Source organism: Cyprinus carpio, chromosome A2 (genome assembly GCF_018340385.1).
Source record: "Cyprinus carpio isolate SPL01 chromosome A2, ASM1834038v1, whole genome shotgun sequence".
Lineage (NCBI taxonomy): Eukaryota > Metazoa > Chordata > Actinopteri > Cypriniformes > Cyprinidae > Cyprinus > Cyprinus carpio.
In genome coordinates this window covers 13,389,835-13,417,652 of record NC_056573.1, presented here as the reverse complement: position 1 = coordinate 13,417,652, position 27,818 = coordinate 13,389,835, and the positions used below count along the sequence as shown (strand labels likewise).

The 27,818-nt window shown below is 36.3% G+C and overlaps 1 protein-coding gene across 1 annotated transcript; it reads right to left on the bottom strand.

Moving 5' to 3' along the window:
* Window positions 1–725: 725 nt before the first annotated feature.
* On the bottom strand, window positions 726–26,880 carry LOC109050544 (testis associated actin remodelling kinase 2). Its single transcript, XM_042774087.1, is given in 11 exon segments — window positions 726–2,775; window positions 5,593–5,734; window positions 6,573–6,659; window positions 6,799–6,882; window positions 6,966–7,050; window positions 8,500–8,582; window positions 9,376–9,522; window positions 14,807–14,855; window positions 17,251–17,372; window positions 23,615–23,910; window positions 26,345–26,880. Coding segments are annotated over 10 exon segments (1,950 nt in total). The 5' UTR covers window positions 23,840–23,910; window positions 26,345–26,880; the 3' UTR covers window positions 726–1,849.
* Window positions 26,881–27,818: the final 938 nt, after the last annotated feature.

Sequence of the window (27,818 nt, the reverse complement as noted above, 5' to 3'; positions counted from 1 at the left end):
CAGATTTATTTGAAATCTAAATTTAGTATTCTTGTCAGTGTGCTAGATCAGATAAGCATTAGACTTAATAGATACTGTGAAAGAGCCTTTAAATGCAAAGCTGATGATGGGTTAGGTTTACTACAGTGGGTATAGAGAAAAACAATCACTGAGTTGAAAAAAAGAACATTCCCTCTTGTGTCAGTATTTGGTTGAACCACCTTTTGTTTTAATTACAGTCTTTAGTCGTTTGGGATTTGTCTCCATCTCTGCTAACTTTGCACATCTAGACTTTGCAATATTGCCCACTCTTCTTTGCAGAACTGCTCAAGTTCAGTTAAATATGATGGTGACCGTTTGTGGACTGCAGTCTTTAAGTCATTCCACAGATTTTCAGTGTGGTTTAAGTCTGGGCTCTGATGAGGCCATGCAAGGACATTCACCTTTTTCTTCTTCAACCACTGTGTGCTCGGTTTTGCTGTGTGCTTTGGGTCATTGTCATGTTGGAAGGTAAACCTTCTTCACATTGACAACTTTCTGGCAGAGGGCAGCAGATTTTCCTCAAGAATTTGACGGTATTTTGCCCCGTTCATTTTTCCTTCTATCCTGACACGTGCTCCAGTCCCTGCTGCAGAGAAACACCCCCATAACAGGATATTACCACCTCCATGTTTTGGGGGGGCTGATTCTTTTCTATACCCACTGTATATGGTTAATGGACAAAAGTACAAAAAGCAAAGCCGCAATAAAAATCAATAAGACATTTTGAATTTATTTTAAACAAATGGGAACACACATGCATTTTAAGAATTAAAGCCATATAAATGGGGAAAATAAGTCCTGATCTGTCTTTGGTAGAAATATACACCTCTAAATCAGTTACAAATCTAGAATCTAAAAGTGTTGCGAAAACAGTCAGGACTGAAAAACAGAAAAATAGAGTTTAGAATAAACTAGCAAGAAATAACCATTTTCAACATGTACAGAAATCTCTATTCATCAGATTGTATAAACATCAACACCGTTTAAACAGTTCACAGACATGAAGACATAGTAAAATTAATTTTTCTCCTTATAAATATCAAAATAAATCTCTATAAAACTCATGCCTTGGTTAAATTTATTGCATAGAAATGTAGTGACAAATAGATTTAAAAAAGTTCAAACCATTTAACATATTTCAAGTGCAATTATGATTTTAAGTAGATACAGACATGGACTTTTTTTTTTTTGAGTGAAAATAATCTTTGTTTTGAAATTACCATGGCACACACCGTTAGCGTAGGATCAAAACAGGACCTTTTTAAGATGTGAGATGACATGGAATGTTTTTTTTAGGCCCGTGCAGTGCAAAAAAAAAGACACTCGATCACCTTTCTCCAAAGAGATTTGTTCTTCGATAACTTATGAAAAAAATAAAAAATCAAGCATGTAGAAATGGCCAAAGCTGCTCACCTAAATAAGCATTAGATACTGTTTGTGGAAGAAAAAAAACAGCATTTGTGGTATGTGCAACCAATAGCATGTATTATAAATTAAAAAAAAAAAAACATCACATAATGTGTCTCATCATTAGCCCTGTGTGAGGTGACATCCACTGTATCTCCCACTGTTGGAGTTCTTCATAGTGTGTGACAGGAATCTACTACCGCATGGACTGCATCAGTGTTTCACACCTTTTTCTTTTGTTCAGTCCAAGCCACCCTTCTAGCTTAAGTTACAAGGGTTTACTTTCCCTCAAAGAAAAAAATATATACAATTTATAATCATATTAAATATTTAATGAATATAATCTCTGTTTGCGTGGTATCTGATCAGTTCAAACTTGAGGAAGTGTCCTCAACCAGGCTGCTGTGTGCCCTTCAACCATCTAGATATCACATCTGGAGATGCGTTCTCCTGAAGATGAAGCTTTGCAGGCTGTGAGCACTATAGGACAGGATTCCTGTGGCTCCACAGTCATGCTCAGCGTGAGCGAGTTCTTGTTGGAGATCATCAAGCCATCCTGGTCTTCAGCCTCCATGTCCTCGCATAAGCCGCCGAGGCTTCCGTTTTGTATCTGGCTGAGGATTGTGTCCTTATCGTCCGCAGGGCTTCCTCTGCTGCTGGAGCAGTCCATGGCCTCCATTTCTCCTCCATCAGAGGGTACCAGAGATGACCAATCCTCTACTGCTAACACTTCCTCCTGTCTTTCGGCTCGCGGCTTGTATGGAGGGATCTCAGTAACAGCGTACTTCTTAGCCCAGCTGCTCAAAGTTTTTTGCGTGCTTTCACCGCCGGGCTGTCCGGCCTCGCTCTTGGACGTAGGGTGCGATGAGAATAAGACAACAAAACATCCAAGCAGGGAAGAAACGGAGAGACAGTAACACAGCTAGCACTGCCGACCGGGCAGCTGCCAGGTCTCTGGCCAGGATGGGAAGCAGTTGTTGCCGGAGGCTCCTGTGCTGACGTTGGGGTGAGGCTGGTACGAGCTTTGACTGCCGTGAGGCGAGTGCAAATCAAACATGAGCGAGAAGACCGACTTGCTGGGCATATCGTAAAACTTGATCTTGCCACCTTTTAAGTCCTCTCTGGCACTGAAAGGGTTGACTTTCGGTTGCCCGTGTATGAAGCCTCCAGGTCCTGGGTTGTAGTAAGGGTCCTGGACATTCACCTTGCGGGCGGGCTTACGAGAGAAAATGTCAGACTGGCTACGGGAAAGCCAGATGTTGCGATGTGGACGGGGGGACTTGGGTGGAATCTTGTCATCCTGAAAATCAAGAGGATTTAACCTCTTTATACCCTTTTCGCCTGGACCTAGAACAACAATAAGAGAGACATTAGGCAAATTACGTAACATTATCTAACTGAGATTAATAAATGCTGTATAAGTATTGTTCATTGTAAATAGTCATTTATATTTATACTAATACATTTTACCATTTAAACTCAATATAAATTATATAACATTCACCTTCACTAACATTCCAAAGTTTGGGGTCAGTAATTTTTTTATTATAAAAATTAACTTTTATTCAGCAAGGATGCATTAAATTGATCAACAGTGACATTTAAAATTATACAAAAGATTTTAGTGCAAAAAAAAATGCTGTTCTTTTAAATTTTGTGTTCAAAAAATCCTGAAAATAGTCAAAACGGTTTCCACAAAAATATGAAAAAGCACAACCGTTTTCAACATTGATAATAATAAGAAATGTTTCTTGAGCAGCAAATTATCATATTAGAATTATTTCTGAAAAATCATGTGACACTGAAGACAGGAGAAATGGCTGTTGGAAATGCATCAAAGGAAAAATTACACTTTAAAATATATTAAAATAGAGTTATTTTAAATTGTAATAACATTTTACGATATTACTGTTTTTACTGAATTTATGATCAAATGAATAAATCCTTGGAGAGCAAAAACATAAAAAAAAAAAAAAAATCCATTGTATATTAAAAATACTGTAAGAATAGATGATTATACCAAATGCATTAACTAATATACTGATATTTATTCATTCACTTGACACTGTAGCACTGTTGAAGTGTAAAAATACTGCTGTGTTAGTCTGAGCGTATTGACCAGAGCCAGATATAACAATACTGGCTCAACCATTGGAGTAAGTTTGAAGTGTAGCTAACTATTTGTTGAGCAACAGAAGAAACAAATAATGCCAAAAAACCCCTCAAAAAAAAAATATTTTCAATACACAAAAAAAAGAATAGACACTTGAGCATGAAAGAATAATCTTGAACACCAGGGGGTGACATAATCTGTAATGTTCATTTGAATATGTGGAAGGCAAAGAGCTTATCATGTTTAACATATCAAAACGCAAAAATACACAGCACTGAAATTTTTAAAAAAATGTAATTTAGTCCTGTAATTTCAAAGCTGAATTTTCTGCAGTCATTACTCCAGTCTTCAACGACACATGATCCTTCAGAAACCATTCTAATATATGCTGATTTAATGTTCAAATAACATTCATTATTATCAATCTTGAAAACAAATTTTATGGAAATTGTAATGAATTTTTCAGAATTCTTTGAAAGAAACATTTATTTGAAATTAGGGCTGTGTGATATTCACTATATATATATATATATATATATATATATATCTATATATATATATATATATATATATATATATATATATATATATATATATATAGATATATATATATATATATTATATATATATATATTATATATAGATATATATATATAGATATATATATATTCTCTTTATTTTCTATGGGATTTCTATAGGGTTTATGCACATCCGGTTCAAGCGTTTTGCATATGATTCGTTAAATATGAAGCAGTTTTACTCAAGATGCCTTCAAAAAGTAGATACCAAAGATTATCTTAACCAATGTCCATCACGTATGTGGAATGATAGCTAAGTTTTATTTTTATTTTTATTCTTTTCACTAACATTTATATAAAAAAATTAAATAAAACATCAACAATAAAAACAGCTAGCTAGTTTCACTGATTATCTTATAAGTCCATACATATTGCTAATATATATTACGGCTGTTGGCACATTCTCTGACAAGCGGAAGTGATGAGACCGGTTTTCCAGGTTTGGTCAGGTGACGTTTGACATATACTCTATTTGGATAATTTTTTAAAAAAAGGAATCTTTATTTTCTGTATTTATTTAAAAATAATATGTTATTTCACATCCTAAATCTGATAATGTGAAATAAAAACAAAAACTAATACATAGAAAATTTGCATATAAGGGTATGAAAACAAATACACTGAATGTAACCACATAGTATATGCTATATATACGTTTGATAAAAATCACATTACATTCTAAAAAAAAATAAAAAAATAAAATGATTATGAATAAAAACAAAAGGATAGGCTAAATGTTAAGTGGTAAGAGGAATACGTGTTCACTCATCTGAGCATTGTAATTATATTAGCATATTTGATTTACCACAATACAGTGGTCTCTTTACAGTTATTGCTATCATAAAAATACACTTACTTGTAGGTTTACAATTCTACATATTGACACATATAAATGTTCCTCAAAATACTGTATATCAAAATAAATGATAATGCCTCATCCTATATTGTTTATAAAATATATTGATATATCATACAAACTCGATATATTTCACAGAAATAAAAATATTTTGTAGTTTACTGTCAATTCAATGCTTCATGGATGAATAAAAATACCCCAGACTTTTGAATGGTAGTCTATCTGAAGCACGAGGCTCTAATCTCTTATTCCTTGTTTGTTCAGCATATGAATTTGAATTTATTCTCATAAGGAAAGAACATCCAATCCATAAAGCTCATATAAAAGATAGTTTTACTGTCTCCAATCCTGTTCTATTCCAGATTCCTTGTTCTTAGAAGTCATTGGCCCTGCGGTATTACATGGAAAGTGAGTGCTGCTGGATGGTATGAGCAAGGCCTCAGGGGGCGAAAGGATGTACTAGCTCTCCGTCAAGTCAACTCGCATCAAAGATGTGTTCAAAGCACATCGAAGCTTTTGTTTTAGTGCCAAAATCACATTGACAGTTTGCAGGTTAGACAAATCAATACTGGGAGTGAAATAAATGTGTTTGTGTATGTGTGTGAATAAACACACACCTTTGGGTAAAGGTTTTTTCTCCACCTCTCCGGCGGTTAGTAGCATCCTCTCCCTCTCAGAGTCGTCATCTTTCAGCTTTTTCTGGATTTCTTCCAGTCTCTTTGCTATATCTGGGAACGAGGGCCTGAGCTTTGGATCCATCTGGGATGTGAGTGGAGGCAACAAGAACATAAAAACACATCAGCATCTAAATCTGGAGGAGCGCCATGTTCTCACTTCTATTCTAAGAACGCTACACATACATTATAGTCGGACAGTTTCATTTTCATGGTGAAAACAATTAACAATGTTGCAGTTGCTCATCTGCTGATTAACTCATATGAAATCCATAAAATTATATATTATTATATAATAGCAATTATATTACATTATATTATGTACTACCATACACAATTTTGGTTATACGGTATGTCATGGATACTTGGAATATTTATAAATTGTGCTGACAGCATCTGTTCCTTGTTTGTGGTGGTTTCTTTAAGTTTCTGGGTTTTGAAAAAGTAATTAAAAAATTCTAAACAGTTTGGGGGTGATACAATTTGTAACCTTTTCGAAAGAAACATATTATGCTGCACTCATTTGATAAAAAAATACAGTAAAAACAGAAATAGTTGGTGCTCAGATACTTTTCTTAATATTATCAGTTGAAAACAGTTTAATACTTTCTGCTTCAATATTTTTGTACTGCTTAATATTTTAATAGAAGCCACAATCCATTTTTCAGGATTCTGATATACAGTTTAAAAAAAAAAAAACCTGTAACAATAATTAAAATGAATTAAAAAAAAAACAGAATTTAAAAAAAAAAAAAAAAAAAACATTTTTTGAATGGTATTATTTATTAGGAAACTATAACAATATAATTGTTAAATAAAAATATAGTATATGTTAATAATATTAGTTAGGATCAATTACTTGGGTGCTTTCTCATAAGTATTGCAAGAGTCACTCACTAATGGATTGGAAAATAGAAACTCACATTGCAACAGTTGAAGGCAAGCTGCAGGAAGTCTGGGGGACAATCTCCAACCATGTGCTGGAAGGCATGGTAATCCAGGCCAAAGTTCTGCAAGAAGCAAATGTGGGGGTAGATGTCATACTCAGGACAAATAGGCTTTAATGACTAGCACAACAAGTGATGTAGTTACAAAGTTTATCTCCAATACTTTTATTGCAGAGGTTTAAAACTGTGAATTACTGCTCACTTCAGTGCGTGGTAGGTAGTCAGGGTCAGCCTGTATCCTTGCAATTATCTCACACAAAATAATGCCATACGAAAAGACATCAGCCTAGAAATTAATACAGAGAAATTAGAATGTGTCCTGAAAGATGCTGGCAAGAAACAAGCCTTGTGATAGTGCTGAGATCCAACCTTCTCATTATACGGCTCATCTCTCAACACTTCTGGAGCCATCCAGAATGGGGATCCAACCACGGACAGCTTTTCGCCCTCAAAACTGAACACAGAATAATGGTCAAAAGACTGCCATGTCAAAACGCTTTCACATATTATAGAAGGCACTTAAGCTTTACACTGACTAAATGGCACCTGAAAGTTCAGTTGAGGCTGCGGCTCTTTGAAAAGGGAAGTCTTTGAACAATATGTGTTGAATAGGGAAGGGGTGATCAGTTGATCAACAACATGACTTCTCAATTAGCTTTGTCTGATTTTTCCCTTTTTTAGTTTCAATGTTTTTAGCGGCCGTGCTTTAAATAGAACTTCTGTCAGACCGTTTTACACAACATTGTCTTGCACATTTGGCATTGACATTCACTGCACATTCAAAGGGAAAGTTCACCCAAAAAACAAGATTCTGTCATCAATTACAAAAACTTTTGTTCATTTTTAAACACAAATAAAAATATTTTTAATAAATACTGTCTTTAATTAGACATGAACAGTTGATATATGATTTAGATGATAATTTAGGTTTGAAGTGTGACAACAAACCTCATTGGTTTTTGCTTAAAGCTCAAACATGCAAGAAAAACCTTGTTTTCTCACATCAGACAAGCATGTTTGATGTGCCCTATGTATGCGTGTTACTCTAGTTTTATATGTGAATAAAAGTCTAAATTAAATCCTTGCCTCATTTAAAGTGTCCTTCAGAAGACTTGGATTAAACCTCTCTATTCATGTGGATTACTTTTACAATGTCTTTATTTTTTGAATTGCCAAAGTTTTGGTTGAGTGGATATTAAATGGAGGGACAGAAATTTTATTAAAACTATTTCAGTGGACTATTTCATTAAAAATATTTTCCATTTTGTTTTGAAAATGAATGAAAGTCTTATAGGTTTGGAACAACATGAGGGTGAATAATTCATGAAAATTTTTTATTTTTGGGTGAACTGACCCTTTAAAACCTACAAAAGGATTTGTAGGTTAAAAATAAAGCAAATGTAACAAATGTTTCTTGAATCCTGCAGTCGGCTCTATTCTGTCATGCTCAGTCTAGCTTTTTGAAAGCACATCTTAAGAGACCCATGTTATGCAAGCATCAACAACAAAAATGAGTCCAACTGGGGTCCGGTGAACCTGAAATCAGAGCTTTCCATTTACAGAGATTACTTGACTAGTTGTTCAGGTAACCAAACCGACTATTCGTTTTTATTGAAAATATGTAGTATTGCACTAGTAGTGAGTAGGTCATGGGAGAGAAAGGGTCTTGAGCTGCTCTGGTATTATTAGCTCTCCTAAAAGTTGACTTTGGACGGTATGTTCCTTCCAAAACAGATATCACCACCCCCTGCCAGTACTGTTTGCATCTCACCATTGCTTCCTTTCAGATCAGCAAAACAGAAGGATGCCCACTCTGCTGCTGTTATAATCAGCACATAGGCATATAGTGAAATTAGTGCATGTTTTACTTGTTTTGTAAGTCTCCATGTTGCCCGTTACTCACTCATGACTGGGGATTTTCTCAGCAAGGCCGAAGTCTCCAACGATCGCGGTGTAGCCATTCTCATCAGACTTGATCAGGCAGTTCTGAGAGAACATCAAAAGGAAAGAAACAGTAACTAGAAGAACATATTGCTCCTCCCACAGGATACCTTACACTTGAGATTCAGTCAATTAGAATCACTTAAACAGAAAGTAATGATGTAGGGAGGAAAGCCAGGGGGTGAATCCCACAGTGTATAATTATGGGAAGTCCCACAAGTGCTTAGGAGAGAACGCAACAGCTGTAGGTAAAGACAGCATGTCAGCACATTCCACCAACAAGAGCACAGTGAACACTAAATCAAAAGCACCTGTTTCAGTGCTGACTGACATAGTCTTCTTGTTTATAAAGTTACATCATTAAACTCACAGGACAAGTGTACCTTCAGTACATCCTGTAATTGCCTACATTCATAAAGCTTATAAAATTAAGCAATGTAATGATTTTTATGACATTACATACACTACCGTTCATAAGTGTGGTGTCACTAAGATTTTTTTTTACTTTTATTCTGCAAAGAAGCATTAAATTTACCATAAGCGATGGTAAAGGCATTTCATGGTCATGTGAAATGTTACAACAAAAATTCTCTCTCAAATAAATAGGCTAGTTATTTGATATCTTTTGAAATATCTATTCATGGAAAAACCTGAAATAAGGTAGCATGACCAAATCAGCACATTAGAATGATTTCTGAAGGATCATGTGACACTGAAGACTGGAGTAATGATGCTGAAAATTTAGTTGTCAACACAGGAATAAAATTACATTTCAAAATACATTAAAATAGAAAATGTCATGATTGCAGGTAATGAATACGATGACAGAGTCCTGTACCTTGGAGGTGAGATCTCTGTGAAAAATGCCCTTGGAGTGTAAGTAACTGAGGCCCATGGCGATCTCTGAGGCCAGTTTGACCCGTGTGGTCCAGCTCAGGTATTTATTGCTGTCCAGCAGCTGCTCCAAGTTGCCACCATTAATATACTGAAAAAATAAAATAAATAAAAAAAAATAAAAAAGAGAGAGAAGACATATTATGTGGCAAATTTCACTGTCTCCATCTCTTTGAAATGCTCAAATGGTCCGTTTTTTTTTAGGAGGGTACAATAGATAGGAAGACGGGGACTCAAAAAACGCAATGCACAAGACTCTGAATCTGATTAAATAATTATATGATATGTACAACATTAAAGTGCAATAGCAACATGGGAATTATAATTATTTTGATTGTCATAGTACTTTATGTTTACAATACTGAAGTGAATCCAATCAGTTTCCTGTGGGTAAAAGTATTCCATGCCAACTCTCAAGTGGATTGGTTTTCAAGTCCCAAAAGCGTGCAAATAACAGAGCCCAGCAGGAGCCCTTTAAGTGTTTCTGTTTCACATTGTGAATTTGGATGACAGCACCATCTAATAATTAAGCAATTAATTTGCAAGAGACATATTAACTATTCATTTGCAGTGCAGTGAATGGTTTATGTGTGATTAAATTTAAAACAAGTCTGAGAGATTAGTTAATGTGGCACACATGCTACTAACCAGGAGCCTGATGCATTCACCACGGGGCACTGGTCTCAACAGTGTCCTAATTTTGGGTTGCCTGAAATGATCTGTGCTGACAGATAAAGGGCTCCACATTTAGCTAACAAAATTAGCCACGGCTGACTAAACACAGGAGGACCTTAGTATGCGGTCAGCACGGTGAGATATCAACAGGCAGACAGGACGGCTGAATCAAAATGACAGAATCTTCCAGTTTCCCATAAAGCTTTGGTGCTTTATGTTGTCAACAGACCTACTCCTCGGCCCTTCATCCATTTTAATGGCTCCTACCATATAATCTGAGTGAACAGAATAACCAAATAGGGTTGTGTCTTTGTAGTCTAAGGACTCAGTATCGCATTTACAGGCAAAAGTAAAATCTTGAGGTACAACACTCTAGTTACTCTCTCAAAATTTGCTGTCCACAGCATAACCTTGAGATCAACATTTACAAAAAACACCAGCAAAGCATCTAATTATCTGAATTCCCTGGAACTTCAAATTGACAAAATGAACACTTAGCCCCATTCCAACTGGCACACACAGCCCTCTCGGCCCTCAAATGAGTCAACACTTTCCTGCGTGGGATGTTGGCTAATAGTGTGCTGCAGCTCAACAAAAATGTCAAGGACACATAGCAGCATAAAGCAAAAGCATTTTTTTCAGTTATCAATGCTATTTTAGACATGAACAATTTGCAAGCAGCTGTAATTTATTATGTAACAAAAGTGTCTTATAATAGATTACTCAAAGCAAATAGCATTTACAGTAGCTGGTCATGTGATCTCAACATGACAGCACCCATGAGATGACCCACTCAAAGTAAATATAACAGCTAAGTTGCTATGACTGGATTCAACAGTTATTCAGAAATACAAATTATTTATTTTGGGACATTTAACAGGATTATTTTGGGGGTGGGGTGGGGGTGGCTTAGGGAAAGCTACACTTGGAATATTTGCATGTATGAAGACCTGCACATTTGTAAATGGTAAACGGTCAGCTAAGCCAAATCTGGCTGGCTGTTCAGTCTAATCCCATTTACCTCTCTTCTTACAGACCTGATCTCATGCCCAGCATTGATTCCAAACCCAGGTCAGGAAATCTTTCATTTGGAAGTGCTCTGCTTCTGCTGTCTTTTGGCTTCATCTTTCAGTGGGTTAAAACTAATCCTACATCACACCATTTTGTAAGCGTTGACTATACGATGTACTGCAGGACTGATTAAACGGAACAAAAAGGAATAGCCCAGGTTAGGTCTAAAGCTGTGCTTCTCCAGGTGATTAGGTGACTAATGTGCATGCCGATATAGAGCTAATCCACTTGGTGAAACAGTAACATTGAATGTGTTGGGTGCTAATGCAGGTTACAACAAAGGATTAAAACCTTCCTGCGGTGCTGATTTCAGAACTGTTGAGTGATGAGAGAGCTTATTTAATACACTGGCAACTCACTCAGTGGCCTTTAAATGAAGTGTCTTTGTGGGGAAAAACAGGACCGGGAATTCTTAATGGCATAAGCAACATAAGGCCTCAGTGGCTTCGAAAAATAGTAATAATCCCTCAGCAGGCCAGTGATTACCACTGCACTAATACCTCTTTCTGTCAACATGCATCAAAAAAGCTGAGCAAGGGTCACAGGGTGACAGTAAGAACAAGTGACCTGCAATGACGTAAAGGAGTAGTTCACTTTCAGAATGAAAATTCTGTCATCATTTACTCACCCTTTACGTGTTTCAAACCTGTATGAGTTTCTTTCTTCTGTTGAACACAAACGATGCTATTTTGAAAAATGTTAGTATCTGAACAGTTTATGGGCAGTATTTTTTTCCTACTATGGAAGTTAATGGTGCCCATCAACTGTTCGGATACTAACATTTTTCAAAATATCTTCTTTTGTGATAACAGAAGGAGAAAACTCAGGTTTGGAACAAGTGGGAGGTGAGTAAATGAAAGAGAACTACTCCCTTTAAAGATGCAGTAATAAAAATTAAAATCCAGCCTTTCAACAGTATAATCAAATCAAAACTAAAAAAAAAAAAACACATACCACATCCCCCCAAATACTTCAAAAAAAGAAAAATGAAGCGTCTCCAATTCCTTCCACTATAGAAAAGTGAAGCCAAAGCATCTCAGTATGGCCGCTGCCATCTTGAGTCAATGACGTCATCTGGAGCCAGAGTCTGCGCAGTAGAGATTCGTTTGGAGCCAGAGTCTGCACAGTAGTGTTGTGAGGTGGAGCCGCGTTACCAAACTCCCACAGACCCAATCAACCGTAACAACTCGCCCCGTTTTTATAGCATCAAATTACTAGCTAAAGTCAAACTTATCACAAAAACAAACAACTGAACATATAGGAGCGTGATAACAACTACCTTAAATGACAACATCTTTCAAAGAATTGTACTGGAAGTGTAATTAATTTTTTTTATTTTGACTCAAGTCCAATTTGTTTACATGGAGAGGGTGGGGTTTATGACATACTGCAGCCAGCCACCAGAGGGCGATCAAAGAGCACGCAGCTTCACTTTTCAGGAAGCGTGAGGCACACCCGCTTCCTCCTCAGTCATGATTCTCCAATGAGTTGTCAGATTGAACGAGAATGAGCGCTACTGACAATGGAAGGCGATGAGCCTTACATTGAAAGTTGATGAGTTGATTTATTCTTGTGTTAATATGCCTCTGGTCTTAGAGCTTTTTGGATTGATGTCGAGACTTTTTAGGTTGGGTACAATCTGAGATCTCTGACCCAGTTTGTTTGCTTGCTTCCATGGCTGCGATACACTGTCTTCCGTTCTCGCAATCCGAGGTGTTTAAATACTATTGGTTAAACTGGCAGTGGGTGGAAACAGACCAAAACAAAAACAGACCTTCTGACACGGAATGCACATTTTCCAAGTAGAACTCATGTTAGGGCTGCACGATTATGACAAAAATCATAATTGTCGATTACTCCCTTGAAATTGTAATTGCGATTATTAATTAATTACCACAATTTACATTGAATGATGTTTATACCATTGCTTGATGCAACTGCATGCCTTATTTTTATATGAAAATAAACAAGCTGAAAACACTCTAACTGAAAAACCTTTATTGCTTTTCTATAGTATTAAGCCTCAAATGTCAAATATACATCTGATTGGTTTCTTCTTTAAATTATAAAAAAAGTACAAATATGAATGGTATTATAATGTTATACTAAAACTAAAACAATGGAAAAACCCTTAAGATAACATGTAGAAAGAAAAAAAAAACATATCTTAAGCATGCAGAAGAACATAAGTGGACTTTGAACGATTAATTGGCACATTGAATGATTACATAATTGTGGCATCCATAATTGTAACAGCGATTAGCGATTCGATTAATTATGCAACTTAACTCATGTCACATATCTAGAACAATACACACTAGTACATTACAGTAGTGTTCACCAGGCTTTTTATAGTGAACTACTGTGTTGTGAAAACTAAACTTCCTCCAATGCAGTGGTTCACAACCAGGGGCTGAGGCCCTACTAAGGGCCTTGGAAAGCTTCCAAGAAGGCCTGAAGATGAATTAAAATGACTACAAAGACAAACCATTAAAACAATCAAAATAAGCTACAACAGCAGAGAATCAAAATATTTCTTATTTTGATTCACCTCAACAACTTATTTTCCCTATGAAGAACCACGATTTCCACTGTCTTGGAAAAGTGTGATTTCTAGACCTGGAAAACTGTAGTCAATAAAATCTTAATTAAAAGAACAAAATAGAGCCATGGGCATTTTTTATAATGAATTATACATTTTTTTTCTAGTTATGCCTATATCGAAAACATTTTATGACTACTCTATCTTTGAAAAGGTTTGATATTTTAATCTCAACAAAAGTTACAAAGAAAAGCCTACATTTCCTACACTTCCTGAACATACAGGCTACTTCCAATACAGCATGTGTAATACAAATAATGCATCTGTGGGTAAGTTATGTGTATACAGGAGAGACGTACATTTGACTTAATGCCTAAAAAACAAACAAAAAAAATGTATCCTTGGACCTTGGACTTCATATTGGGTAGCACCTTTGCATCAGAGGGTAGTGATTTATGCACATTATGTTGGATTTATTTAAAGAAATAAATATTTTATTTATATATACACTACTTCAAGAATAAACAGGATTTTTAAACTGATTCATTGAAAGAAAAAAAAAAAAATCCTGTTTAACAAGTAAAACCCTCTTTCCAGTGAAATCAGTGTTCATCTTGAGCATAAGACTATATAGCACAGTAACATTCATACAAGCATAATACACCCACACAGTTTGAGATGGTAAAAATACAACATGCCTTAGGGAACCGCCAGTAGGCTCTCTAATAGTATACTTCCCCTCAGGCCACTGCGAACAAAGACTAAACTGTTCAGTGTCACACTTGATTCAGAGGAAAATGCCACAGATTTAGGAATAAAAGGTAGGCTACCCTGCAAGCACTCTCAGACCAACTTTTTCCAGCAGTGCAAGTATTATTCAAGAATAAATTCAATACAATGCTATTGTTACAAAAGGCTATCTTATAAAAGTTATCTTCTGCTTTCTTTTCCAAGCTAGAAGGAGGCCATGTTGCAATGTCATCAATGTGATAAACTAGTCTTGTTTTAGATACAGCTAATGAAGAAAATTCACCCGTCCCACAGGAGATGTGTGGTGAATGAAAAACATAAGTCAGATGTCACTTACCTCTGTGAGAGCATGGAGTTGACCTTCCTGTACACACACCCCCATAAATCTACAACACCACAAAAACAAAAAAAGAAGAAAGGCTGATGTTAGTTTAATGTTCTGAGTTTGAGGAGATTTCGAAGACGTCAAAAAAAAAAAAAAAAAAGTCAACGTGCAATCAATGGCGTAAGAGCAAATTCAGTATTTATCAACTAGAATGAGCTGCTGCTGTCTACACCAGCGCTGACTTTCTCTAAGGCTGCTGTCCAATGGACTTATTTTATGCTTTACGTTCATTTCTTGTGTCAAAAATTGCTTTTACAAATGACACCATAAACTCAGACAGTTTAATGGTGCTGTACTTCAACACAAGCTATAAAATTTGAGACTGTCCCCAGCCGACTGGAGGGTGAAACTCTGTTGTAAACAGGCACAATGGCACAGTAAAGGCAAGATTTCAGCTGTAAATACAAATGGCTGCTTTATCTTTCATAGATGGAAGATGTAGCAAAGAGTGCAAACAGGTGTAATTTCTTGTTTTAAAGGGAAGCAAATACAGTACATTATAATTACAATGTTACAACATCTGTCACTTGCATTAAGAAATTAATACTTTTGTTCAGCAAGGGTACATGAAATTAATCAAAAGTGACAGTAAATAGACATATAATGTTACAAAAGTTTTCCAATTCATATGAATGTTCTTCTTCTAAACTATTCATCGACGAAAAAATATGAAGCAACAACTGTTTTCAACACTGATAATAAGAAATGTTTCTTGAGCACCAAATCAGCATTCTAATGATTTCTGAAGGATCATGTTAAACTGGAGACTGGAGCAATGGCTGCTGAAAATTCAGCTGTCATCACAGGAATAAATGACATTTTGAAATGTATTACAATAGAACCAGTTCTTTTAATTTGTAAAAATAATTAAATTCATGATTTAACTATTACTTTTTTGTCTTTTTCAAATGCATCCTTGGTGAGCATAAAATACATTTTTCAAAAACCTTTTGAATGGTAGTGTATGTACGCATAAATATATTAATATCTGTCTCAATTGTGATGTCTTCTGTGCCTTAGATTTTTTTCAGAGTAATCCCTTGCAAACAGTCAGAAAGATTTAATAATTACAGACAAAATGTATGTGTAGTGTGAGGCCCACACGATATAGACATGCAGTAGCCTTTCACTAATTTGTTCTCAGCAATGACACAATGTATCAATGTCTCTGAATGGCCACCTCAAACGAGTCATTAGAAAGTATACAAATTTGTCTGTTTTCAAAGTTATGGCCCCATAAAGCCCAGGCCTGGCTTTTATTGCGGGTCTGTGTTGGGATTTCTTCAACAAAGCTCCCCTTAGCCTTCTCCTGTCTGCACTAGAGTCCCTCCACCCCCATTCAATAAGACGTAACAATGGTGTGATTGTGAACCACACACAGACCCTCTCACACTCTTTTATCCACCCACAGACTCACATTCTGCTCTACAAACAAGCCAAGTATCACAAAAATGGAAGCAGTACCAGACATATTTAAACAGTAAACCAAATGTGTACTGCAGCATTGTTTGAAAGACAACTGCTTTATTATTCTGGGTGGCATTTTGTCACAAAAACACATTGATTGCAAGATTTAAAATATAATAACAAATAAATAAAATAAAACAAATAGAAATAACAAAAAGATCCAATTTCCCATTTCATCCCCAGATACGTGCAGTCTCAGCTGACAAAACTCACTAGTTCTTCACTGAGCAAAAGTCGAGAATCAAGAGGACATCTTTTTGATCTCAATGAAATCTAAGCTCAGGATGTCGTTTCACTCCATCTATTGTTAATGGATTTCTGTGCAACGAGGAGGAAGAGGTCATCTCTGCTTTTCCATTACAAAGGACAGAAAGATTCACATTGAAAGCAACACTCCCACAGTCTCACTGTTTGAAAGACTGCATTCATTTTGAGCCACTGGCAGTGCATAAAGCGAGGCACACTCCTTGTTCAAAGAGTACGAAACATAATATTAAGCTACATCAGCCACTGCTTTATATGAACACTCCAGTCATGTTTTTCTTTGAAACACATGTTATTTCCATTTTCCTGTTTAGTTACAAGCTCATTAAATTTACTTTTATTGGCATCAGCTCCTTAGTTTCTTGTTAACGTAAACCACAACTGCAAAAACCAACTTCATAAAGTAACTACACAGAGACACACGGCAGCAGAGAACTTGAAAGGAGACTGGCCTGGAATTTGCAATAAAATCTTCCTTGCACATTGAAGCCGTGGCCTAGCTTTGAGCCTTGCACATTTTGCAATCCTGTTACACCTCTCAGCCCATCATTTGCTATACTCTCTTTTTGGAATGGACATTGCAAAAAGGCTGTCTGCACGATCATTTTAACCCAATCAAACATGTGTTATTCCTCTGTTATAATGGTGTGGTACTGAAAGCAAACCTGAGTATGTTGGGGTGAGAGAGTCTGTTCATGAGCTGAACTTCTCGCAGCATGTTGGCACGATTACTACTCAGCTTGTTCATCTTTAGGGCCATTACTTGGTTCGAAGCTCTGTGACGCACCTAAAACAAACAAAGAAAATGAGAAATGTTCATTTAATCTTACTCTGAATTTGAGCTAAACCATACAGACAAAATGAAAGGAGTAAGAGGAACTCGTTTAAGTTTTTATATGCTTTGAATGTTCATCTTAAAAGGAATGCAAATACTGCAGCTTTTTGTTTAGTGCATCTCAGGCCATTGCTTCTCACATGCTACCATCTAAAAATTTCATCAGAGAAAGTGAAACCCACAGGCAGCATTGGGCCAACAATACTACTCACAGTGGAAGTGCAATAGCAAATGAGATCTGAAAGAATAGTCATTGTTAAAAATCATTATTACACAGCCAATTAGTTTTTTAACACAAGATGAAGAAAGAAATAAGTCAAACACAGCACAAGTGACTATTGGCCATGTTCTGTTAGGGGTTTCACAACATTTCTGAAGTGTGCTTTGCAGATCCGTTTTCTTAGTTTCCGCTTTGTGCTTTCATCTTGCTGACCAATAAAAAGACATTTAGGAAAAGAAATATCAACCACAGGATTTCCTCATGATTACAAAAAAATAATCATCTTCTATGTCTGTAAAATGCTGACTTCCTCAAACTGTATGCTGTGATGAAAAGACTCAACACAATGAACTACTCAAAATTCTGTGCTAGGGAACCAAAACATTGAAAACTGTGAATGTTGTATTCGTTACACACAGCAACATTTTTTGAGCGTTTCCTTTTATATTAAATGCATGTTGGTGACTGTACTGCAACCAATCTCAGTCTGGGGGATCAGCAGCCTAGGAGGAGCCCATTTCGTGTGCCCACCTACAGTGAGAGCCGCCTGTCAGACATGGACCCAGATGCCTCCGCTAAAGCACCCAATCTGTTCTGCTATTTTCAAGTCACAGCTTGCTGCCCATGCAACAAATCCAGCATCCTAGGAAAAGGTTTTGGTTCCTCAAATGTAGATGGATTGCAGCATTGAGCAATATGATTATTTAGGATTCTACATATTGCTGTGGGGTTTTTAGATGTTTATTTGAGCCTGCCATATGGGAACAGATTGAAACTCATTTGTTCAAATAAACTGAAAAAGGCAATTATTGCATTAGCTTCCTAGTCAGGTTCTTGCAGACCCCCAGCACAGCTGGTATTTGGCTCACCGCATTACCCCTGCCTGTGCCATATGCAGACACCCCCTGCCTGCCATCCTAAAACCATTCACTCTGCTTTAAATCTCAGCCATCTGTGTGGAAATATTCTAAATGGACATTTATAACAAATCACTAACAAGTAATGCTCATCGATTTTAAGGTAAGCAGGTTCAGGGGTTCAAACCGTAGCTCAACAAGGGCTCCACCAGTGTTGGGTAAGTTACTTTCAAAAAGTAATTAATTACTATTACTAGTTACATCATCAATATTGTATTTAAATTACTTTACTAATTACCCTGTCTGAAAAGTAACTTAGTTACTCAACAAGTAACTTAATTATTCAAATCGCCAATTAGGCTACATCTTCAAATCCCTATAAACCTTAATAGAAATTAAACTCTTTATTCTATCAATTTGAGTTAAACATATAATAGTTTAGCCTTTTAGCTTTAAAACAATTGTAATACTTAAACATTTTTATAAAAAATGTAGGGGAGAGCGGGGCACAAAGTAACACTTTTGACTTCCTCAGTTTGTGTACATCCACGTGGGGTTCAGAATATAATTTATCCACAGTAATTTTACACTTGTCTAGTACAAATATGTCACTTTGTTTCATAATTACCGTGTATACTTTTTTCTTTATTTACCCTCAAAAAATGGAAGTGAAATGTGACAACATGCCCCGTAGGTGAGGTACATTGTAACAGCTGAGGGGCACATTGTAACATGACCATATGACAGCTTAAAATGTTATCTGATTGAATGAAAAAAATTTACAAGACAAACTAAAATATTTTGTTAATAAAATAAAATGATGATTTTTTTCAAATAAAATAATGGCGTTTTTTAAGAATTAAAAATAATCAGATTTTAGAGTTTGACAATGAAAACATTGCAACCAATGCTTGGGACGACCCACATAAACGAGCAAAAATGCTTTACATGTCTTGAAATAATCATTTTTAAACATTAAACATTGACTGTCAGTCTTTATTCACCCGTTTCTCGTTGTTTCTCATTAAAATTAAAGTAAATAGTGTAAATTACATCACTAATGTCATAGAAGAGCACATTGTAACGCAGTTACATGAATAATAAAAATGAGATGAAAAATTTACTTAAGCCAGAATTTTAATTTTACTATGGTAAAATAAATGTTCAGCGATATCTTCAAAAGATTTTTTAATTTTGGCGCACATTTTTTTTCTAGATGTTAATATGGTAACTAATAAATACTGTAAATAAAAAAACTCTAGCATGTGTGGACATATTCAAAACCACGTGTGTTACAACTAACCCCATGTTACTTTGTGCCCCGCACTCCCCTAACCTTCTTTGGTTAACAAATAGAAATACTCTGAATAACAACATATCTGAATAACAAAAAAGCTTAAGAAAAGTTAAACAATACATTTCAGTTTGGCAAGAAAAGGCCAACTAGTAAAATCTGTAAAGGTTTATGTAAAAATAACACTTTAACTAATGTAGGTAAGAATAAATTATATAAATGGCCATTTCATAAGATCAACAGAATCGTGTGTGATATGTTATAAGGCAGCAGCGCTGTACAAACGCGTCTGTCTCAGCTCCAGCCACAGCGAGAACGCAGATTTGAATTTAGCAGCTGATGCTGTGCCGCACTGAACGATCTAATCACACCGGTGTGATTGTATCAAGTATAAAAAATATTATTCGGTCATTTTTGTCTTTTGGAAGCTGCATTTAAAATCCACTTGGCTCAGAAATCACTTTGAATGGACATGACGCCTCTGAAGTTAGTGATAATGTCAGTTCCTATATAATATAATTTCTATATAATGTTAGCTATAATTTATTCGCTAATTTAATCACGTTCAATACAAATTCATTCCCATTGAACATATTTTATTTGACATGACACCCATGTCTGGCTGTTGCCTAAAGAGACGGTTTTATGATGTTTAATACATTTGGCTGCTTTTAATCTTACCCTGAAGTTGGTTCACCCTCCGCCTATGACCTCGCTTTAGTTTCATGCGGATTACATAATCAGATAATATTCGTTTTCGATCTGAATTTGAAGTAGACACAGGCTTTCTATAGACATATTTATCATGTCTCTGTGTCAAATTTCGCTGAGTTTGTGACGTGTAGAAAGTTGCTCTTGGAGACCTAGACAAAAAGTGCACGTTTTTTTAATTTATTTTTTTATTTTGCAAAAGCACAATGTTTTGTTGATATAGTTTCAGTTGATTTAGTTTCAAATGATTTTAGTCTTATCTGTATCTGAGTATTTAAGGTTTCTCTGTGAATCAGGAAAAACTGAAAGTGAACGCGCTGGCGCTAAAAGACGCTGCATTAAATTATCTTTAGACGGTAAATTTAGATTTCAAATTCAAAATTGATTTTAGAACTGTTTAAATGATTTACTGTATGTAACGTATGTATGTTACCTAAAAATGAGCAGTAATCCCTTACTTTACTTTTTCAGTGGATAAGTAATTTAATTACAGTAACACCCAAAAAGTTTAAGTAATAAACTTCACATCTTCAAACACATGAGGCAACTTTTTTTACTATATAAGTAAATAACTATGCAAACAATTTACTTTTGCCTTTTTTGTCTGAATCTTTTTAGCTTCACACACCTGAGGCAATAAAAGTTTAACTGAAAGAAATGTTTTTTATTATTATTTAAACTGCAAAAATCTATTTGCATGCTCAATTCAAAGTTCACAAGAGGCTTAAACATTTGCATTTCCTAACTCGCTTCATTAAATAAAAACTAATGTTAAAAGTGAAAGTGCCTGCAAGATGCAAAGTAAAGGGAGATTAATTCCTACCAGTGAGAGAATGTCTACATTATAAAACAAACATCATAAAAGAAAAACCAAATATGCAACTGGATGCCACAAAACAAACTGCACAGAAAAATTCACTCTCAGATAATGTGCAAACATTTAGGGGTATAACAGCTTGTCACTGGGGCACTACCCTTAAAGGGAAATCTTTGTAACTTATTTATCTTTAGGATACATACTGAGAGGAAAATATTTTCTTATGTATATTTAAACAATTTTACTGCTTATACATATGGGTACTGCTTTAGTGACAAGCTGCTGCATCCTTTTTGCACTTTTTTTACTGACAGTGCATAGTACATATTATCAGCAGTAAAAAAAAAAAAAAATTTCCTTGCCACCAGTTTTGTGTATCTGCTCTGACTGGCTTATAACAAATGCAACACAATCTAGCGTAACTCTGAATGGACAGAATTAAAATAAGCCAACAGAGGCTTCAGAGTTGCAGGGTCTATAATTCTTCTCTCTCCAGACGCAGTTTGATCTAAAAATGGCTGAGCTCTGATCTCTAAATGACTTAATACCTGGCCTAAGAGGACAAACTTGGTCCATTTATGTCAAAACACACAACCTAAAATAAAACCCGATGCAGCTCGTGCATGTACAGAGAAGCTCTGCAGAGACAAATACTGCTCATGACTGAAAGAGTTCACTGCTTGTAACGTGGGCCAGAGAGTTAGAGTCTACCCTGAGAAAACAGAAGGCGGGGGGAGCCAGCTAGTCATTCCACGAGCCTTTATAGTCGTTTCTTCATTGGCACACTCATCTCACACACACGTAAAAGAGCGAGTACAAAACAGAACACTCTGGTTCCATCACAAACCAAGGAATAAACATGTTAATGCAGTACACAGCAGTAGAGCGACCATCTCTCTTCACTTTAGACTCTTTCTGTGCGTGCGCGCTCACAACACAATGCGTGCATACGTACCGTAACAGCATACAACCACAGAAGTTCTCTTAAAGGCACATTGACATTTGTGGCAGGAACAGTATTTAAGTGGCCGTTACATGCTATGACAGAGAAACTGATCTTGGTAATGGGCATCATCATGCACTGTTCTCCCAGGGCTTTTCTGACCTCCAAACTTCACTGAATTATTCACAGTGAATATGGTGAATAGCAGTGAATAGGCTACTGTACTACTGATGCTCAGCATCAAGGGAAATAATCAATTTAAAGTGGGAGGTCAACAGGATTTATGTGCAGCAAACAACTAAATTATAAATTACAAACTGTTACCAACACTACAGACGAAGACGCAAGTTTTAAACACCATCCTCATGTTAAACATCAGGAATGGCTATTATTTGACATGTCAGTGTTCACTGTCATACTTGTTTCAATGAAAGACACCAGTCTGCTACATTAGTTTGAAGAACAGAGAGAAATCACAAAAGAGGCACTGACTTTCACAAACTCTGAAAGCTACTTTATGCATGTTACTGTAAAAAACGAAGGTTAAGGGACTAAGTAAATCTATCCTATAAAAGGTAATAGTATCTAAACAGGCTTTTTAATGGACTTTTAATGTCTTTATTTGACAGGATAAGTGCGGAGAAACAGGAAACTATTGGGTAAAAGAGAAGGGAATGAGATCAGGACACGAACCAGGCCGGATTTGAACCTGTGCCACTGTTCGCCAATGACAGGCATTGCTATGCAATACTTTAGGCCCAACAGTATCTGAACAGACTAAAAGCAGCCAGATTTACTGAATTTAAACTTGGACACAAACCTGAATCTTTCCCAGCTTTAGCCACAATGTTGCATCTTCATTAACTTCTAACTTTGATATCATATCCTACCAAGTCATACTGAAAGACTCACTCTCTTTAGCAAATACCATCATTATGGCGATCAGTACTAGCACTATAGGCTACTATTCTTCCTTTGCACAAGTTAACTACATATTGTAATCAAATAGCAATTACTGTAATATCATCACTGTTAAGCCAACAACATTTAATTTTACATGCCAAAATATGCACACCTATCTGACATTGCAACCTAGATGACAATCATACAACTGAATCCTTTAGGACCTTTTCCATTAAATCTCCATCTTTCTTTGAAAAAACGCTACACAACTCTCACCTCCTGGTGTGCAAAAACTGTAGGAGTTATCAAACCACAATCAGATAATCAATGTTGTTCACTTACAATTTTAATGAAGAATGTCAGAACTCAACTCTGTGGGTGGTTTGGTAAAGCCAAGTGACTAATAACTGAAATCGAAATGACTTAGTGTCATCACACAACCATCTTACCTTGTAGACCTCTGAAAAAAACCCAGAGCCAATCCACTCGCAGGTGAAGTCATCAAGTCGGGTCAGGCAAGAAAAGGCACTGATGAGGGCCCGGTAAGACGAGGGACACACCCTGTCCAGTGGTGCCGGACCAGTTTCTGCTCCTCCTCCTCCACAATCCGGGTCCTCCAGACGATCTGACCGCATGGGGAACCCAGCAATGGAGTTGCGTTTGCTCCGGTCCATTGCTACTGGTGCACAACTAATCTGGTAGAGAATCAATCACCGGTTCACATTTTTGAATGTCCTTGCTAGACCTACAAAGGAATAAACAGATAAATAAATGAGTAAAATATTGTTAATGATACTTTGTCCTATTATAGTTCCCATTTTTACAATAACTGAACAACTGTATTGCTTCTATTTGAGTGAACAATAGTGAAGGAAAAACAAAAATAAATGGTAGACTGAAAAGTTGATTATGAAAATGGCTGTTCTTGATCTGCGTCACAGAAAATATCCTATTCCTATTTTTTTTTTAAAGAAATTAAACAGAAGTAGCAAAATATTTAAAGGGAATAAGGATTCATTCCATGGCAACTTTAATTGAGAATAAAAAAAATGTTTAAATCCTTGAAAGAAAATCTAAAAAACACTCTTTGTGTACTAACCATTATCAGATATACTTAGCACTTTTTCCCCAATTGTTTAAGACAAAATTAAGGAAAACATGTGGAAATAGGGTTGGGGTAGTAAACACTCCTGCCAAGGGCAAGCAGCTTAAATTTTACATTTCTTACAGTATCCAAACAAACAACACCCAATGGCATGAAAATGAATCACCTAGACTATATTTTCTTGTAAATGAACACAGAATCAAACCATTCACACTCATTTCCCCTCATTCATCAGGAAAAACAAAACAAACAAAAAAACTAAACAGGAGGGATACGGCATAACCTGTCCCCTGCAACATTCCAGTTGTAAGCTTAGGAATGAAATAGGGAAATAAATAAATAACACAAAACTCTGCCAGGATCTAAACACTGCCTCCCACTTACATTTGAGTGACACACCACAGTAAAAATCCACTTTAAAAGGACCAAACATTCACACAGGCCTAAAGGTGATGATACACGGGGCAACTTTTTGAGCTATGTTGCTGGGCAATCTTGCTGTGGACGAGTAACTAGGTGAGACACAGGGCCCACAACCAGTCTAAAGTAGAGTTAGAAATGTGTTGCACATTCTCAATGGAAAAGTGCCCAAGCAACATTGCTCATAAAAGCTGCCCCATGTATCATCATCTTTAGGCCGCTCAACAGCTGGCTCTACTCACTACAGTCTGATGAATCAACTCAGTCCATTTCTGTAGACCCCCCACCCCATCCTCCTTTGTAATGAAGTAGCCAATCATGTGTCTAACCTTCAATAACAATTAAGGTGGGCTGTCCCTCTATTTTTGTTTCCTTAAACATACACTAAATTATGTGATTTACAGTAGAAAGCTACCAAAACTGTTGCACACTGAGGGTTGGAGAGTCTAAGAATGGCAGGACTACTGTTTAAGTTCATGATTCCAGTGGCAACACTCCATAGAGCTCATTTCAAACTTGACCTTCAGTTGGGACAGCCTTAAGGCCAGCCAACATTCAATGCTCAGCTTACTGCATAATTGGACCAATATGCCAATCACTATTTTCCCAAAATAACACTCTCAACCTGGAAATATGCATGTCACGTAGGGTCAAAATTTATGCACTGAATTACTACAAAGGGGCTTCACCAGAACAACAGCGATGGCAGTAAGCTGATTGCAAACATTACACAGTAAGACCTTATTCTGATCTAGCACTACTCTAATTTTTAACTGATATCTCATGATCTCTAGCAGCCAAAAAGACAAAAATTCCAAAAGATGTTGTAATGCCTTCACATTCTGCAGGTCATTCACAGGTATTTTAAATCACGTGATTGGACATTGCAACCCCATTTACTCACTGATGATGTGAGCAACAGTATGTCTGACATTCCAAAGATTAGAAATAAGAAATGAGAACTTGAACATCTTGTACAGATTTTTCAGCTCATACCACACATTTTTTTGCATGCACGCATTTAACATACTTTACAGTAAGGCTGTGCTTTTCATGAATCTGCTTAACACTTTAAAAGCTGTGCTTGGACTCAAATAGGCCTATTAATGACCACGTTAACAAGGTTAAACACATTATGCACTTCACAGAGGCAATATATAAAATTACCATAACGATTTTTTTAATTAAAACAAAACATGGATTGCAATCCTCATTTTTTTTATCGCATGGAACAAATACTTTAAGGAAACTATGGCAACGGTTCCTAGCGATCCATTGTGAATTTGCAAACTACTTTGCACGCTAATTGTGAGAATATGATAAACCAGTCGTGCTAATGTGTACGTGTTTTTTAACACGGTTTGCGTAGTTACTAGGGAAGCCAGCACAAAGCGGGCGCGAAAAACATCTCGGAAGTGCAAGTGTTGCAATCCGAGATCGCATGAATTGATGCTGACCGAAAGTGAACTCGGTTGCTGTTCAACAATAAGCGCCTGTGATCAGGTGCAACTGCATGCTGTCATTAAACTCTTACACATAAGTGGACACCAAAGCGCACTTTAATTGCTTATTGACACACGCGCCTGGTTCTTAAGTTTAACGCACTTTAAAACTAAAAAGAAAACACCCTATTACACAAAGTTCAGTGTCTTACCTGCTCGGCAGTCTTGAAAGTGAAGCAAATATATTCTGGCGGTCGAAATGCTTCACTTATTCCCATTGCATTTTGCAACAGCAGACGAGGGCCATATAACGTTACTACAATCCATATATTTACATGCAGATATAACTGTTTGTTTTGACCAAGCGTCGGCTAGGCTATATTTGAACTCCAAGACTTATTAAACAACACAAGCACAGTGTGCGCTTCTTAAAACTTAATTTACCGAGACTATCACAAACTTTCCGGTAGAAACCCAATTTTAACATGCACAAGTAGACAACTGCGTATGTTTTGCTGCGCTGTCCACAAACATGAAGCGGTCACCATAAAATAAATAACGCGCGAGCTCTTTCCAGAGAGTCCTTTCTATATCATGCCAGGCTCTTCGCGCAGTTTCTATATCCCGAACTAATTTAACAAGCAGTGAATCCACGAAGACGTTATTCCATTCACGGTGAGTGAAAACAAAATAAAGTCAATTCAAGAGACAGCCACTTCCATAACAGTTGCCTCTCCCCACGCACCAAACTTACGCTTTCATTTGATGGAGATAGACGTCAACTTCAGCCATAGAGATAAAAGAGACTCCTTAAACGGTACTGTTTTGAACCAATCACCGGGAAGGCAGACCGCACTGTGGGCGGGTGTTTTGATTGATTGACTTGTTCTTGCTCGAATCAAAATGTTTCCTCAAGGAGCAGCTGTCCAATGACAAGCTTGCTTGTATGGCATACTAAAATACATAAACAAAGGTAGATTCACAATAATAAAAAGTTTTAAGGCCGTTTTCTAAACGTTTATGAAGGCTTTTAAATGCATCACATGCTATTATGGGATCAAAAACAATTGAAAGAAAAATAAACAGTTGAGGGAAAAAATGCACTGACAACATTTACAGCATTTATTTCGTTAGAAATTAAGCAAACGACTATCCACTGTGCTTAAAAAATGTTGTGAACACAGGATTAATGTAAGGATTCCCACTTATTTAAGTAGAGCTGTGCATTCTAATAAAACACGGAATAGTAGCTGTATTCCAAATAGATTATATGGCGCCATCTTTTGGGAGAGAAAGCAAATTTTTTTTTTTCAAGGGAATACTTCAGCAGGTAACGTTACTATACTAAAAACAATATGCGATAGAGTTGCCAATTGTATAACAACAACAATAATAATTCACATACTTTATATTAAGCGTTTAAACATTTAAATTAATCTTTTGATACAATGTATATTACAATGCACTATTGTCTCTTTAAAAATACCTGCATGCAACTACATATGTAGCCTAATTCATTTCTTAGAATTACACTGTTGATCCTAGCCCCTTGATTTACCCTTAAGCCAAATCAATTATTAATTTATTTGTTTTGACGTTTTGATTCAGTTTTAATTAGTGATCACATTAAAGATTTAACAGCAGACTCACCACAGAACATGTCATTAATACAAGGCCCTTTGATAC